The sequence below is a fragment of the Peromyscus maniculatus genome, chromosome 2 (genome assembly GCF_049852395.1).
Source record: "Peromyscus maniculatus bairdii isolate BWxNUB_F1_BW_parent chromosome 2, HU_Pman_BW_mat_3.1, whole genome shotgun sequence".
NCBI lineage: Eukaryota > Metazoa > Chordata > Mammalia > Rodentia > Cricetidae > Peromyscus > Peromyscus maniculatus.
In genome coordinates, this window is record NC_134853.1 from 157,843,621 (window position 1) to 157,861,291 (window position 17,671).

Consider the following 17,671-nt stretch of genomic DNA (forward strand, 5'->3'; position numbering starts at 1 on the left):
CCTGGTTAAGCTTTTGGCTGATTAAGCTTTCAGGCTTCTAGCAGCAGTTCAGCTGAGAACCATTGGGATGAGGACACAGAAGCTTCCAGTCTGAGGAAACAAGACCAGCTGAGGATCCGGCGACGTGAGGTTAGCTGTGGCCTGTTCTGTATCTCTGATCTTCCAGTTCACCCCAATAAATGGCCTCAGGTTTGATTTTATTAATAAGAACTTTTAAGATTCCTGCTACAATTCCCAGCACCCACATGGCAGCTCACAACCTGTAACTCCAGTCCCAAGGGATCTAATGCCCTCTTCTGGTCTCTTCAAGCACTGCACAAATGTGGTATACAGACAAAACCAGGCAGAACACTCATACACACAAAATAAAAGTGTAAGAAAGTTTCTTAATCTGCATTGTGTTTAAGAACTGCACAGTTGGCCGGGCGGTGGTGGCGCACGCCTTTAATCCCAGCACTTGGGAGGCAGAGCCAGGCGGATCTCTGTGAGTTCGAGGCCAGCCTGGGCTACCAAGTTAGTCCCAGGAAAGGCGCAAAGCTACACAGAGAAACCCTGTCTCGAAAAAACCAAAAAAAAAAAAAAAAAAAAAAAAAGAACTGCACAGTAGCAGAATGAAAAACCCTCACTAGGTAGGCACTTGCATTCCTGGATTCAATTTCCTCACTTAATCTTTATAATAAACTTCTATGAGCCCCATTTAAGAGAAGAGAAACTGAGGCACGGCAAAGTTAAATACTTGCCTTCAGTCACACATGGGTAGACTGGCAAGTGTTTAACCATTATAATCAATTTAGACTCAGCACAAGAGAATAACCCCTTCCAAAATAGAGTCTGGCCAGTAATTTGGGCATTCCCTTAATTATACCAACTGAATACCTACTGTGTGCTGTTCTAAGCTCTGGGAAAGGACATCTCCACATAAGTGCACTGTCCAGTGTTGAGGTGGGTAATGATCAGAAACTGGAAGCCTAAGGGCTATGGCAGAAGGAGGTGAGAGTGGGCTGTCAGGAGCGCCCTGCTGCTAAGTCATCCAGCTGGAGGGAGGAGGTGAAGCAAACTGGCCTTTGTGTCATGCTAACCAACAGCTGCAGCCTCATGGCTGCTGCCCATTGAGCAACGGGGAAGCAGTAGAGGGCTCCCAATGGGGACGTGGCCATCAGATGTACACTTTCACAGCTGACTCTGGCAGAATGAGGACGGAGTTAAGACGGAGACAGCAGTTAGGGTGAGGGAGACCAGCTCTCTCTTCCCCCCAGGGTATTTTCGAGCAGAGAGAAATGAGGAATATGTAGATAAAAATACAGAGGAGAGAGACAGCTAGAAACATAGGATAGCCTCTGGAGGGCCTAGGTCAAAACCCACTATCCCCTTCTGTCCCTACTAAAGGGCTTTTAAAGGAATGCCAAGGAGTGGAGCAAAAGACCTCCCCCTAACACAGCCAAGTATAGACCATCCCAACCACCTGGTGATCATGCACGTGGTCAAGCCATCCCTAATGCAGCCCTGCAGTGTAAAGCAAGCTCAGATCTAACTAGGAAGCTTTTGTGGGCTCCCACATTAGGGGAAACAGCAGGAGACAGGATCCAGACTTCATAGTTCTCTCCACAGAGGCCGATTGGGTTTGTGATACTGCTCTTGGAACCCAGGGCCTAAGCAGCTGGGTGAAGTTCTTCCCCTGAGCCACACCCTAGGCCCTACGAGCAGTCTGCAGCTTCTTCTGGCAATTTACACTTTTCTGTCTGTCCTCAACAGTCCTCCCTCTCCCATCCCAGATTTCCATGCGGGCAAAGGTGGAACCTGCTTTTAAAGCCAGACAATATAAAATAAAGCCAGGCTTGGGTGGCACTAGGAACTTCTAAGGATCAGGGGTGGCTGTGCCTGGTGCCAGTGTTTAGCTAAGGGATCCAGAGGGAAGGACACAGCAGAAATCCTGGAAAAAAGATTAACGGAGACAGCAAAGGGACAAACATTTTCTTAAAATACATTTTAAAAAAAAAATTGTGTGTATGTACATTCACATGTATGAGTGATGTGCCTGCCAAGCCAGAAGAGGGCAACAGATCCCCTGGAGCTATAGTTACAAGCGTTCTGACCTGGGCTCTAGGAAGTGAACTCGGGTCCTCTGGTTTTTGTTGTTTTGGTTTGGGTTTTTTGTTTTGATTTTTTTGTTTGTTTGTGTTTGTTTTTGTTTTTCCAGACATGGTTTCTCTGTGTAGCTCCAGCTGTCCTATAGTTCATTCTGTAGACCAGACTGGCCTTAAACTCAGAGATTCACCTGCAGCAGGGCAGTGGTGATGCACGCCTTTGATCCCAGCACTCAGGAGGCAGAGGTGGGCAGATCTCCGTAAATTCAAGGCCAGCCTGGTCTACAAAGTGAGTTCTAAGACAGCCAGAGTTACAGAGAAAAACCCTGTCTCAAAAACAACAACAAAGATCCACCTGCCTCTGCCCCTCAAGTACTGTGCATGCACACCACACCCAGCTGAACTTGGGTTCTCTTTAAGAGCAGTACATGCTTTTAAACACTGAGCCATCCATCCCTCCAGCCCCAGGACAAATGTTTTTGGCATGAATCAATGTTTCTAACTTAATACTCACACAGGTGTTTGCAAAGGTGCCGGATGGACTGCCTCACTCTCAGGACTTCTGTCAGTGGCAACATTTTCTTGACGCTTCATCTGCCACAGACAGGTACAGTGAGGAAATGACACCACAGAGATCTCTGCTGCCCGTAACTGCACAGCTCTACAAGCTCCAGCTTGTACTAAGCTCTCCAAGAAAGAGCCCAAGAACACAGTTCTCATGAACTAAGTGAAGGGAGAAATGCTCTAACGTAGCAGTTAGAAGCAGATATCAAGTCCCAGTCATTCACAGAGTACAACCTCTCTGTGAAAAGCTAAGATGAGTGTCTTGTATTCTGATGCGAAGACCAAAGTCTGCAAGTACCAGATTTCAACGTCATCATCTGAATGATGACAAGAACCTGGCATCTCCTAGAACAAACCTTCCTATTGAGTGAAGGATGGAGCTCAGTCATGTGCTTCCGTTTCAGATCTATGAAGGAAGAAGTTTGAGTGGTCTAATTTGTACAAGTTCAGACAAGAAAAGGAGGAGAAGCAGCAGCATTTGTTTGAACTCAAAAACACTTTGTCAATACTTGGAGTAGTATTTTTTTTGCCAGTACTTGGAGAAGAAATCTGTCCATCATCATATCAGCACACTGCAAAAACAATAGATGAGCTGGGCGGTGGCACACGCTTTTCGTCCCCAGCACTCGGGAGGCAGAGGCAGGTGCATCTTTAAGTTTGAGGCCAGCCTGATCTACAGAGCAAGTTGCAGGACAGACAGGGCTACACAGAGAAACCCTGTCTCAGAAAACAGAAACAGGGCCAGGCAGTGGTGGCGCACGCCTTTAATCCCAGCACTTGGGAGGCAGAGCCAGGCGGATCTCTGTGAGTTCGAGGCCAGCCTGAACTACCAAGTGAGTTCCAGGAAAAGGCGCAAAGCTACACAGAGAAACCCTGTCTCGAAAAACCAAAAAAGAAAAGAAAGAAAGAAAAAGAAACCAGCAACAGAAAGATGAGTCTAGGCACTCTGACGTGGGTTAGACAGCAAACACTAAAGCAGGCGCTGGGTTCAGCTTCTCCCAGACTGTCAACTCTGACCCAGTTTTTCTACTCTACCGTAAGGAAGGGACTTGGAAAGCTGAACAAATCTCCCTGTTCTACAGTCTCCCACATGCATCAGCAGTGGCCCACGAGCTTCTAAGACAGCCCCTCACCAGGAGGAGGCTCCTTTAGCCACCGGCCCCCACCACTCTGTGCCCAAGTCTACCCTGAGCTCTTGTTCTCTCTGTGCTGCCTGCCCCAATATTTCCAATTAGCTTTCTGCACTTTAAAAACGACAAGCTAAAAAGTAACTACCAAAAGGCAGGGAGATCTCTGAGTTGGAGGCCAGCCTGGTCTATACAGCAAATACCAGGGCAGCCAGAGTTACATAGTGAGACACTCACTGTCTTAGTTAGGGTTCCTACTGCTGTAAACAGACACCATGAGGAGCTGAAGAGATGGCTTAGAGGTTAAGAGCACTGCCTGTTCTTCCAGAGGGCCTGAGTTCAATTCCCAGCAACCACATGGTGGCTCACAACCATCTATAATGAGATTTGATGCCTTCTTCTGGCCTGTAGGCATGCATGCAGATAGAATGCTGTATACATAATAAATAAATAAATATTTTAAAAAGAGAGACCAAGACCAAAGCAACTCTTATTAGGAAAATATTTAATTGGCTTGCTTACAGTTTCAGAGTCTATTATCATCATGGGTGAGCACTGCGGTGTGCAGGCCGACAGGGTGCTGGCTACATCTTGATCAGAAGGCAACAGAAGTGGACTATGACACTGGAAGGTATCTTAAGCATAGGAAACCTCAAACCCAAAGTGACACGCTTCCTCCAACAAGACCATACCTCCTAATAGTGCCACTCCCTATGAGCTTATGGGGGCCAATTACATTCAAACTACCAGAGACACTGATTCATTTTTTTCTTTTTAAAAATGATTATCTATGGGTAGGGCAAAGCACTTGCCGAGTAGGCACAAAGACCCAAGTTCAGGTCCCAGCACCAGCGGAAGGGATGTGGTAGCAGTACCTGTCTGTGACTGCCATGCTCCTGTAGCGGGAAGAAAGGTGGAAGGAAGGAGCATACTCTCCAGCCTCTGGGCCAGCTAGCCTGCTCTGCAAACAGGGAACAAGAGACCCTGGGGAAGGTAAGGACCAACGCAGGTTTTCCTCTAGACACATATCATGTGACACACGGATACTACATTCAAGCACATGAACGCACACATACAATGAGACACAGACTGAAAGCACTATTCTCATTTCTGTGTTTTCTTTCGTAGTCTGAATTTCCATGGTTTGCCCTTTTCACCCCTTTGCCCTCTCCTGCTGGAACCCTCCTCCCCCAGGAAGTCCCCCTGGGTGTGACCCACTGGGTTCAATTACTTTCTTACCCAGGCATGGTCTGGGAACACAGTTGCTTAGTGGTAGAACGCTGGCCCAGTATGTCTGAGAGTCCATCCCCACCCAACCCCAGCACCCCCCTCCCCGGACACATTTGGGGCCAGCAAGGTAAAGGCAATTGTTGCCAACCCCCAGAACCTGAGTTTGATATACCAGAACACACATGGTAGAGAGAACTCATTCCCACAAGTTGTCCTCCACATGTGCAAGCATGCACACACACAGCACAATAATGTAAAAATTTTAAAATAAGTACATGCCTGTTCAGCCAGAACTGAAACCCACAAACACTACCACCACTGGTACCCTCTATGGCCCGTTCCTCCTTCTCCCCATAGTCTCCTGAAATCATTTACCTACTTTCTTACATTATAATGTGGAGTTTATTTTCTAGAATTTTATATATAACTGGAATTGTAAGTCAGAGATAGCACAGTGAGTTCCTTTTATGACTGAGTTTCAACAGAGAGACATCTCAGCCGTCTCCAGTTGGGGGCTCTTAGGGACGGACACTCCGGAGTGTCCGTGTGGACTTGTCCTAGGACAGGGCTGACACTGGGCCAAGACAGCCCTACCATCCCGCTGTTCCCCCAGTGCTGCACAGGTCGGAGCCTGCCCCTTCCTTACCTCAGCGACACTACTGTACAACTTGTAAAGCTTGGGATTCTAACGCTTAATGGCATAGCTCAGTCTTACCACATCTTTCCCGTGACTGCAGATGGAGCTGTCCTTCCCTGGGCTTAGTTACTGAGAGTAAAACTTCTTTTCAAGCATCCTACATAGTTTTTCTTGTGATCAGCGTTCCCCATGTGCTGAAACAAGTCCTCTCTGTCGGCTGTGTGCACTGCTAAGATCCTCTCCCATTCTAAGGCTTCTAAACTCTCCAGGTGTCTTTCAGAACTCAGTTTAGAATGTGAACACGTCCTGTAGCTTTTCTTTGTGAGTGCTGCTTTCTGTGTCCTAAGAGTCCTCCTCCGCCCTCAGCTCACAGGACTCCTCTCTACTTTTCCTTCTCAAGGTTTTGCAGCTTCAGCTTTTACAATCAAATCAGGTCCATTCTGTCTCTGTGTGGACACAGCTGTTCCTGCAGTTTGTTGAAAAGATTTTCCTCTCCCCATTAAACTGTGTGTGTTAAAAATGAACTGGCCACACACACATTCTTGGCCTATTTTAGACTCTGTACTACTCTGTGTATATCCTTCCTCCAATACCACCCTGCTTTGTACTTAAGCGGAGTAATTAAGTCCTCAGCTCTGTTCTTGTTAAAAATTACTCTGCTAACACCTATAATCCCAGTACCTGGGGTCAAGGGCTGAGAAGATCACTCCAAGTTCAAGGCCAGCATGGACTACAACGAGACTGTCTAAAAACAAATAAAACAACAACAAAAACCCCTTTTTGAATCTTAACTGTTTATAATTTTGCATAGATTATTTTCTTATTTTAATTTTGGATTTATTTTATGTGTATAAAGTTTTGCCTGCATGCAGTTATGAGTACCACATGCATGCCTAGTGCCCAGAGAGGTTAGAAGAAGGGGTTGGGTCCCCTGTAACTGGAGTTATGGATGGTTTTGAGCCACCATGTGGGTGCTGGGAATGAAACTCAAGTCTTCTGTAGGAGTAGCCAGCTGCCCTTAACCACGTCTCTCTAGTTCCTCATACATATTTAAAGTCAGGAAGTGCAGCTTAGTGATACAACACAGATGCAGCAAGCATGCACCATGCATGGCCTAGGATTTGCTCACAGCACCAAAACCCAACTAACAAGTGAGCCTCTGAATCCCCATACAAGCCTTAAACCTTAGTTCTCTCACTAGAAAAACAAAAACAAAAACAAAAACCAATCCTAGCAGGGTGTGGTGGTGCATGCCAGTGACCCCAGCACTTGGGGAGACTGAAACAGGGAAAAGTGAGTTAGAGGTCAACATAGACTCTCTCACAGGTGAGCCACAGCTAGAGTAAGACCCTTTCTCAAAGGAGAAGATATTATTAACCTCCCTGTTTCTAGTAAAAAGGAGGAGGAGGAGGAAGAGGAAGAGGAGGAGGAGGAGGAGCAGCAGCAGCAACCAGGTAACGTGTCCGTGTAGCAGACATGGCAGCAGCCAGCAAGCGTCCTGTACTGTCAGCGGCTTCTCCCTCTCTTGGTCTCAGATGAGCTCCAGTGGAGCAATGCCCTAATTGTACCAGGGGGTCAACAGCCACGGTAAAAATATTACCACACCAAACAACTTCTATAAGTAAATATTTAAATTTTTACTTGGACTCAATCCTGAAATACACTTGCCAAAGAAAGCAATTCAGCATATTTACTAATAAACTGTTTCAGGCCACATTTCAGGAAAGCATAAAACCACAGCAGAACACAATTTAAATGTTTTCAAGTCCCATATAGCGCCTAATTACATTATTCTGTAATGCCCGCAGGCAATTCTCCAGGAGGATCACAATGTCCACGAATTGTACTGCTGCTGCAAACAGAAAAGTCTGCTCACACTGCTCTGAAAACCACGCAGCAAACAAAGCATGACTATTCAACAATTAACATGGACTAATTCGAAACCTGAACTCGACAGAACCAAGAGCCTTTCAAGTATTTAGTTTAGCCTGACTGATACTACTCCATGAAGAGCCAGGCATCAGCTTACAAACTTGGGGTACACAAAGGCACTCCCTGGTGAGCCACCAATGCTATGGTAACCCAAACTCATCAGATGAACTGGTACTTTAAGAAAAACATGAATCTGCTTTCTTTCTTTTTCCATGACTTCATTCAACGACCTCCTTCAGTAAAATGTTTAGTAAACAGCTTTAAACAATCAATCTAAGTAGACTTGATTACTGGCTCTGCCGGCTAAATGAGAAGCAGGTCAGGCTGAATCTGAAGTGTCCTGCTTTCCTAGCAAGGGAGGGACAAGGCCAAACCCTCTGTTTTCACGAACAAAACAAGGGCAACTTCCACCTCTGACTGAGCTGCAGATGACCCACTCCAGCCATGCCACATGCCACCAACAGCCACATACAGGTTTAGTGCACTGTCTTAGGTCAACCTGCCATCCATGGACTCCTGCCCCTGAGTTCTGCTGTTCACCTCATCCTCTCAGCCGGATTTTACCTTAACACACTAACCCATATCCTCATTTTCCTTTTGCCCCCGCCAACCCCCTGCCAATTTATTCTCGTGTGCTTGAGAGTGATTTCTCTGAAATCTGAAATTCTACTATGTCCCTCTTAAGGCTCAACAGTCAATGAATTTCTTCAGTGTTAATTAAGCTGAGCTGCCACACAATCTGGCAATTCCACTCCTAGGGTACACACCCAAGAGAAAGGGAAACCTTTGTCCACATAAACCTTGTCACTTAATCATAGCAACATTATTCAGAACAGCCAAAAGTATTTACAGGATTGTGGGGGACAGCTCTGTGTGTGAAAGCACTTGCTGCTCACTCAAATCTGGCGACCCAAATTCTGGTGGCTGACACCCAGGTAAAAAGTTGGACATGGTAAGAACTGGCTGGCATTCCTTTGGCAAGATAGGATACAGAGGCGGGAGAATGGCCCAAAAGCCAGCAGGCCAGCAAGTCTGGCTTCCAGTGAGGTGGCAGAAGTAAGAGAGATTCTGCTTCAAATCAAGATGAAGGAGAACCAGCTCCTGAAAGTTGTCCTCTGATTTCTATATGCACTCAGTGTTGCCCACATTCTCATACACAGTACGAACAACTTTAGTGAATAAACAACAGATGATCTGCCTCACTACTACATATCATTTGTAACAAAAAATAACAATGCCGGGCGGTGGTGGCACACGCCTTTAATCCCAGCACTCTGGAGGCAGAGGCAGGTAGATCTCTTGTGAGTTCCAGGACAGGCTCCAAAGCTACACAGAGAAACCCTGTTTCGAAAAAAACAAAAGAAAAAAAAAATGAAATATTGGCACATACAACATGGATGTACTGTGACAACATTAAGCTGGGCTGGAAACATGGCTCAGTGGTTAAGAGTGTGTGCTGCTCTCATTCAGGACCCAAGTTCCCAGCACCGCATCAGGCTGCTCTGTCACCTGTAACCCCAGGCCCTACCCCTCACATACACACATACACTTAAAAATTAAATTAAGTGAAATACCACAGACACCAAAGACCACATGTTGTGTTGTGTTTCTGTTTAAAGATGAGTCTTACACTGTAGCTCAGGCTGGCCTTGAACCCCAACCAACCTTCCAGACTCTGCCCCGTGAGTGTTGAGTACCGGCATGAGCCCCCACACCCTCTGCCACATGTGGATATTTTCACTTTGCACAATGTCTGGAACAGCTGCAGGGCTAGGGGCTCCGACTGGGAGCAACGGTGTCCGGGGTTTCTGTGGCAGGAACAAACTCTGAAGTGAGACCGAGAATGGTCGCACAAGTCTGTGAATAAATACTTCAAACAGAATTAACAGTGCCCGAAATACACCGCAACAAAGCAGGTTTGGGCTTTTGGTTTGGGGTGTTTTGTTTTTAGAGACAGGGTTTCCCTGTGTAACAGCCCTCGCTGTCCTGAAACTCACTTTGTAAACCAAGCTGCCTCCGCTGCCCAAGCACTGGAAATCCAAACTTTTTAATATGTGTAGAGACTCCCCTCAACTACCTCCTCCCTTCTACCTTTCTTGTCTCAATTCTGATCCCTCCCCCACATGAGCTCTTTAACACACTTCCCATGCCTCTGCCATTAATAAACAGTAGCCCCAAGTACGGGCTTAGGGAAGCAGACAAAAGGGGCTGAACACAACACTATGCAGCCAGAGCTCTCAGCCCCTACGGCCCCATGTCCTCATGGGGGAAATGTGAAGAATGCCCTCCCTTCCAGAGAGCAGGAGCTGAGGAAGACAGCATGCTGAGTGCAGTTAAGAGCTGCCACTGCTGCCACCCCATCATCCTGGAGTGACCCAGACTGACTGACTGACTTTCTTTCTTTTTCTTTTTCCCCCATTTTTTCCTTTCCCAGAACCTGAATATGCGTGCACCACGCTCCACTCCCAGAGCTTATCACAGTAACTAGTGTTAAACTATCTGAGGAAGTATTCTCTATTTTATTCTAGTGACAGAATCTCATTCTATAGCCCACTAGGCTGACCTTGAAGGTCCATATACACATGGACATGCACCAACACACATGCACACAAAGAAAGCGAACAATCCCTATGCAGCCCAGAGCAGTAAATCCAAACTGAGGGCACCAGCTCTGCAGAGACCAGAACAACCAGGCCTCCTCCAATTGGGGTACTCTGCCTTCCATGCCCACTAACAAAGACTGTGTGCCTTAGCTGAGTGGTGGTGCACCCTTTAATCCCAGCACTGAGGAGGCAGAGGCAGGCCGATCTATGTGATGAGGCTAGCCTGGGCTACACAGTGAGTTCCAGGATAGCCTGGGCTAGGGTGTGCACAGGCTGAACCACTCGGACATGAAGGAAAAGCAGCAGCACAGCCCTTTGACTGAGAGGACAAGGAGAACCAGAGCGTCCCAGAAATCTGATAAAATTCAAAAATCAATCCATAAAATTAGCAAAACCATTAATGACGTATTCACATATAACTAATGGAACATGCCATTCATAAAATGTAATATTCTTCACTCCTTTTTAATTTCCTGCAATAAAGCTCTGGCACTTCTCTTAAAGCAACATCACTTGTTTAAATACCAAGTGCTCTCTGCTCTACGCTCTCACTCGGCCTCTCCCAAATAGTTCTTACACCACTTTTTATTTTCTTTGTTTGAAATAAGGTCTTGAATTTGGCCTTGGCTAGCTTGGAAATCACTATGTAGACCAGCCTGGACTTGAACTTGCAGCAATCCTCCTGCCTTTGCCTCTCAGGCTTTAACACTACTTTAATGCTAAGATCTCTTGACTGTAACTTATGCTCCACAAGGAAATAAAAGTTGGTTTAAAAAAAAAAAAAGCCACCCCCTTCCCCACGGGAATCGGGGGAATTGGTGGCTCATGCTTTTAATCCCAGCACTCTTGAGGCAGAGGCAGGCAGATCTCTGAGTTCCAGGCCAACCTGCCACCCAGAGAAACCTTGTCTCAAAAAACAAACAGAACAAAACAAAACAAAACTCCCCAAGAGTTTAAAGACACATGATCAAGTATGTGAACTAGCAAAAATTCACATAAAATAGTTGACTTTTTTATTTAAATGCTAATTGATTCAGTTAATAAATATACTCTGAATCTCAGATATGGGCGGAGAACATGGGCTTCAAAATTCTCAGAATACATGCCATTCACTTAACAACTACTGTGTCGCTCACCAAAAATCAAGTTTAGAAACAAACTGCAAACTTCAGATGGCAATACCCACTCCTAGGGGAAAATACTTTGACCTCAGCAAACAGGACACTGAAGAACTTCCTAAGTACCAATAGGGTTGTCAGCACAAACAATGTCATATTTATGGGTGAACAGACCTAAGAGGAGGGTAAAATGTGAGGCGGGAGTATAGTCTGCCAGAGACCATGTTTAACATGCTCTAGGGCCTGAGTTTGATCCCCAGCAATACAAATGGTGTGGGGGTCGGGGGTACAGGAGACAAAAGGAAAAGAATACGGGTTGTTGAGGAAATGTGCAAAATTGATGTAATGAACTAGGAGCTGTCTGTCTGTCCCTTGGTACCTTCTGTCCAAAGTCAGGGAGCCACGCCAGATAATCTATAAATTACCTATTCTTCAACACTAACTGCAACAAGATAAATAGGTAGTTTAACAGGGATTAACAGGGTAGATTAACAGAATTAACAGGGGAAACAACTGTTTCTCTTGGGGTCTAGAGAGATAGCTCAGTGGTTAAGAATGCTTGCTGTTCTTGCAGAGGACCTGGATTTGGTTCCCAGCACCCAAGTAGGTGGCTCACAAATGCTTCAAACTCCAGCTTAGTGGGTCCAACACTGTCTTCTGTCCTCTGTGGATAGCCACACTCAGTAGTCCATAAAGGTAGACACACACACAAACACAAAAATAAATCTTTTTTAAAAGGGGTGGAGTGTGGTGGGGCTGTAGTTGGTGCTGCATTAGTTAGTCTGTACATCCAGGTGAAGTACCCAAGGTGGTCAGAAGGGGGCATCAGATCCCTTAGAGCGGGAGTTAGAGGTGGTTGTGAACTGTGATGGAGGTGTTGGGAACCAACTCAGGTCCTCTGAAAAAGCAGTAAGTGCTCTTGACTGCTGAGCCCACCTCTAGCCTGAAGAACACTTCTTTTTTTCTAGACAAGGTTTCTCTCGCTCTGTAGACTAGACTGGCTTCACAATTCACAGAGATCTGCCTGCCTCTGCCTTCCATGTGCTGAGATTAAAGGTGTGTGCCACCATTGTCTGGCTAAGAACACTTCTTAAAAGTGCCCGGTTGTACAACACTTGTAATAAAAAATAGTCCTCTTGTGGCTGGGGGTACAGCTCAGAGTTAAAATGCAAGGTCCTGGATTCCATCTCCAGCACTAAGAGGGGCTCACTCACAATGGCTTCCATCCAGTCACGGTGGCTTCTCTGCAGTCTGCAGAGCCAGAGCAAAATCATCAACCAGACCTAACTGAAAACTGCAGTGACTGTTTCTCCCAGCCTGCATCTTACTCCACACATCTCAGTGCAAACCATCACTCCCTGAGGCTCCATCTCCTTTCTCAAGCGCTAGGAAAGCACTTGGTGAAGAGACTCAGAGAGCGCCCAACACCTCTGGGAACCTATAGGAACTGGAAGAAGAGAGCTACAGGAGAGCACCGTTCTTCAGTCTGGGGACCCCGGGCTCCTGTCCCTTACGTTTCTGCTCTTTCTCTAAGCCCATTGTCAGTGGGTCAGCCCACTCGAGTCTCAACTCTGGTGCTCCCTCAAACCTGAAAGCCTGTTCTCAAGTGTTACTGGATCATGTTCAAACCCAACCATTAGAAGGGACTGAAATCATGGCCTGTCTTCACTGTGGTCTGGTATGCACTGGGATGTACAATCAGTCTGTCTTGTGACTTAGTGTGATGAGGCTCATCTGCACCCCTTCAGCTTACTTCCAAATGCTGATCAAGCACTTTACCAGTGGACCAGGGAGATGGCTCAGTGGGTAAAGATGCTCGCTGCCAAGCCTGGTGACCTGAGTTAGAACCCCAGGATCCACACTGTGAAGGACATAACTGAAGCCTACAAGTTGTCCCACTGACCTCCACATGCACACCATGGCAGGAACAAACACACACAAAATAAAAATTTAAATTAAAAAAAAAAAATTACCATGAAGGAAAATTCCAGTCTTGGTGCTATCCTTCTAAGAAATGCAGACAAGCTAATCAGATGAGAAAGAGGAGAGACAATCACCTTGACGGAGTTCCTAATCTACAACTGGCTTAAGAAATGTTTTCATATGCTTATAATATCCACTTATAGCCGGGTGTGGTGGCTTACACCTGTAAACCCAGTTGTTTTGTTTTATTTTGTTTGGGGGGGGGGGCGCGTAGAAGAGGCAAGTGACTTGGAGGCCAGGCGGCCAGCCTTGTCTACAAAGCCAGTTCCAGGACAGCTACAGCTGTTACACAGAGAAACCTTGTATAGAAAAACCAACAACAAAACCCTACTCACATAGTCGAGGTCTAGAGGACCTGGTAGTGCTGAGGAGCTGAGGCAGGATTAGAAGGAGAATCAGAAAGATCAGTAATTCAAGGCTCAATTACATTTCCAGTTTGAGGACAGTCTCAAAAAAAGTATTTAACTTAAAATTAAAAACAAAATACTACCCAAATGCAAGCCATTGTGCAATGGTCTCTCACTGGAGGGCTCTGCCACTCTAGTCAATTCAGAGGCTCTCCAGCAGAAACTACGTCACTCTCGGTGCTGGCTCTCATCTGCTCTCGACCATGTCTGGCCTCACTTCACTATTCTGCTTCTGTCCACCCCCTCCTCCAGCAGCACCAAACTCACCTCAGCTGCTACCACCTCAGACACCCTGCAGCATCAACACTCACATACCACCATGTCCTGCTTAGGTACCTGCAGTCCGTGCTAAGGATTTACAGCTTTCTCCTGCAGGTTTCTGTGGAGGCGGGTGTTTGGTTTTGGGACTGGGTCTACCTATACAGCCCAGGCTGACATCAATCTGGACAAAATCCATCTTCCTCTGCCTCTTGTGCTGGGACCAAAAGTGTGTGCCATTATGCCCACTTTCTCCAGGTTTCTTTACCCTTGGTTTTGTTTTGTTCTGTTGGTTTTTCAAGACAGAGTTTCTCTGTTTAACAGCCCAGGCTGGCCTGGAACTCACTGTCATCTGCCCGCCTGTCTCCAGAGTGCTGGGGTTAAAGGGGGGCAGCCAAGTTTTCTCACCCTTTTAGGTTAATCTCCATTCGGGGTTGAGGAATAGATTTTAACAAAAGCAAAGGAAAAATTAGTGAGGATGAGGAAGAAAGTGAGTGACTAAACCTTGTCTCTGCAGACAAAGAGCATTCTAAACTCCTTATCGTACTGTTTAGGGACTATGCTGGTATATAAATCTCCTCTCTCAAATTACAAACCATTAAAAATAATTGTTTATTTTCTTTTTGTTTTTTGTTTGTTTGTTTCCTCAAGACAGGTTTCTTTTGTATAGTCCTGGAAAAATAATATTCTGGGCTAGAGAGAGGGCTAAGTGGTTCACAGCACTTGCTGCTCTTGCAGAAGACCCAGGTTCAATTCTCAAGTCTCACAACTGTCTGTAACTCCAGCTCTAGCAGATCCACACCCTCTTCTGACCTCTTCCGGCAGCAGACATGTACATGATGCACAAGACATGCACGCAGGCAAATCACTCATGCACAGTAAGTATAACATTTTTGGCCACTTCCAGAATAACTCATTTCTAATAATAACCCAGCCCATTTAACCCTCTCGAAGCCCTCTAAGATAGTAACGGTTACTGACAATTTAAAATGAGGAAATGGCGAAACTGGTTAGGGCTAAATCTGGGAGTGAAAAAGTAACTGATAAAATCTTCCATGTATTGATTCATCCTGAATAATTTTTTGAGACAGGGTTTCTCCATGTAGTTTTGGTGCCTTTCCTGGATCTCACTCACTTTGCAGACCAGGATGATCTCGAACTCACAGAGATCCGCCTGGCTCTGCCTCCCAAGTGCTGGGATTAAAGGCATGCCAGACGGCTGCCAGGCTCATCCTGAATAATTTCTACACTATACTCTTCTGGGGTTCAGGGAACAACGGTGAGAAAAACAGAAATTCTTAAGCTTAGAACTTCACTAAGCTTAAGATTTTATTCTTTCCTGATATCTTCATCTAAGGATATAATCCTAAATTCTCTTAAATAGATTTCCATGCACTAGGTATAAAATATGAACCTATGTGTGACAGCACACACCTTTACTCTCAGCATTCAGGAGGCAGAAACCGGCAGATCTGTTAGTCTGAGGCCAGCTAGGGCTATACATTGAGAGCCTGTCTCAAAGAAAAAACAATTTAATTTGCAACAATGAATGTTAGTATAGAAGAAAGAGTCTTGGGGGACTGGGGAGGTAGATGGCTCAGTAGGTAAAGCCCTTCCCTTAAAAGCATGAGGACTTGAGCTGAATCCTCAGCACCCAAGCAAAAATCCTCCTACTGGGAGGGAGAGACAGGCAATAAAAAAAAGCTCAACTGGCAGCCAGTTTTGGCAAATTGTTGAGTTCCAATTTCTGAGATCCCCTTTCAAAACAGAAGGTTCACACCTTTAATCCCAGCACTCCCGAGGCAGTAGCAGAGGTCTCATGAGTTTAAGGCTAACATGGTCAACAAAGCTTTCCAGGCCAGCCAGGGCTACATACTGAGATCCCGTCTCAATAAAGAAATAAAGGTAAAGCTGAGCTACTGAGGAAGGCACCCACATCGACCTCTGACCTACATATGTGACACAGGTGACATGCGCGCGCGCACACAAGCACACACACGAGAAACATGCAGAGGAGGATCAGCAGCCATCCCGAGACCCAGAGCCAGAAATCCTAGGGGAATATCTAAATTTATGCCACATATTAGCAATGAGATTCCAGGCAAACTGCTTCACTTGGAGTCACAACGTGGGAAAACACTCACGCCTAGTTTTAAGCAGCACGCCTAACATCTGTAGCACGCTAAGTGGGATTCCCTCGGTGTTCCTTCCCCAACCCCATGACCTCATAAAGTGTTTCGTCACAGAACGCGTGTGGAAAAAGACAACCTGGAGTAACAAGGAGGCCTGCGGTGACCACGATCTTACTGTCTGGGGCAGTTCTTCCGGAGCATCACCTCCGTCTCCGATTTCAGACCCGAGAGAGTCAGATTCAGATAAATGAGGTCCCGCGTGACAGCAATTCCCACCGCGGCCCCGCGGAGGCTATAGAACGCCCCTATGACCTTCTTCCGAAGGCAGCTTTCTCCCGCCGGGGAGCAGGGTGGGCTGCCCCTGCCAGGGGACGTGTGCCATGGGGTGGCAGGGCTCCACGGCGCCTCCCGCACTCCTGCCCACTCCCCGAGCGCCGCTTCGCCCCCGAGCCTGCACCTCCTTCTACCCCGGAGCTCGCCCGCGCCCTTCCGCCAGCCGGCCCCGCCGCCCGGGGTTGACAGTCACCTGTCGGCCGCCCGCAGCTCAGAGCGCACCGCGGGGCGGCCGCAGGCCGCGGCCTGACCCCTGCGGCTTTCCGTCCGCGCGCGGGCCGCTCGGCTCCGGGCAGGGCCTACCAGAGAGAGACGCGCTCACCTAGCTTCACCACCGCGTCGGCCATGCACCGGTCCCACTTTCTGCCCAGGTCGGACTCCGACATGTTCCCCTCCGGTAACTCCAGGGCTCCTCACGGCCGGCCCCCGCGCTCCGACGGATCACTACTCTCGCGAGAGCCGGCCGCCACCGTAGGCTTCCGGCAGGAGCCGGCGCTCCAGATCTCGCGAGATCACGTGTGTCTTCCGTCTCTTCCGGTTTCCTACGCTCTGTCGTCAAGGTGACAGGTTGCCGGGAAGCCCGAGGTGACCCTGACCTTGGAGATACACGGAAAGGTGGCGAAGACTGACAGCTTCCTGATTAATATCTAGAGTCCAGAAGGACGTTCCTCGCCTGAGTTTCATATTTGTATATATTTTGGTCATTTCCATCCCCGTCACCCTCTCATCCCACATCCCATACCCCCTGAACCCTTTCTTAACAAGCCCCCCTCCCCACCCCACCCCCCTTTTTTAATAGGACCCACAGAGGGTTTTTTGTTGTTTTCGAGACAGGGTTTCTCAGTGTAACCGCCCTGACTGTGCTGGGACTCGCTTTGTAGACCACGCTGGCCTTGAACTCACGTAGATCTGCTTGTCTTTGCCTTCCAAGTGCTGGAATAAAGCCGTGCATCACCACGGACTGGCCAGGACCCACTGAGTTTAATTAGGGTAGTTTGCATGGCCATGGTGGGGCATTATTTACTGGGACATGAACAATTTACAAATGATTTTTCTAATAGATTTTATTTGGTTTTGTTTTTTGGAGACAGGGATTCTTGAAAAACCACCGCCCGGCCTTTAATAGATTTAAAAAAACACACACACAAAAAAAAACCACTGTGGAGCCTCAACCCAAATGTCCCTGCCTCCTCACCTTCCTTGTTTTCTTCTCTCATAACTGCATGTCGCCACCCTTCCCTAATTTTGACAGTTTCCTCCAGG

At 47.0% G+C, this 17,671-nt stretch overlaps 1 protein-coding gene across 1 annotated transcript in view; it reads right to left on the reverse strand.

Moving 5' to 3' along the window:
- Window positions 1-16,897, reverse strand: part of Micos10 (mitochondrial contact site and cristae organizing system subunit 10) — a 30,812-nt gene extending 13,915 nt beyond the window's left edge. The window contains exon 1 of the mRNA XM_006980907.4: window positions 16,731-16,897. Coding sequence (XP_006980969.1) covers window positions 16,731-16,794 — 64 coding nt within the window. The 5' untranslated portion in view covers window positions 16,795-16,897. The remainder of the gene's footprint in view (window positions 1-16,730) is intronic.
- Between the last annotated feature and the right edge of the window lie 774 nt (window positions 16,898-17,671).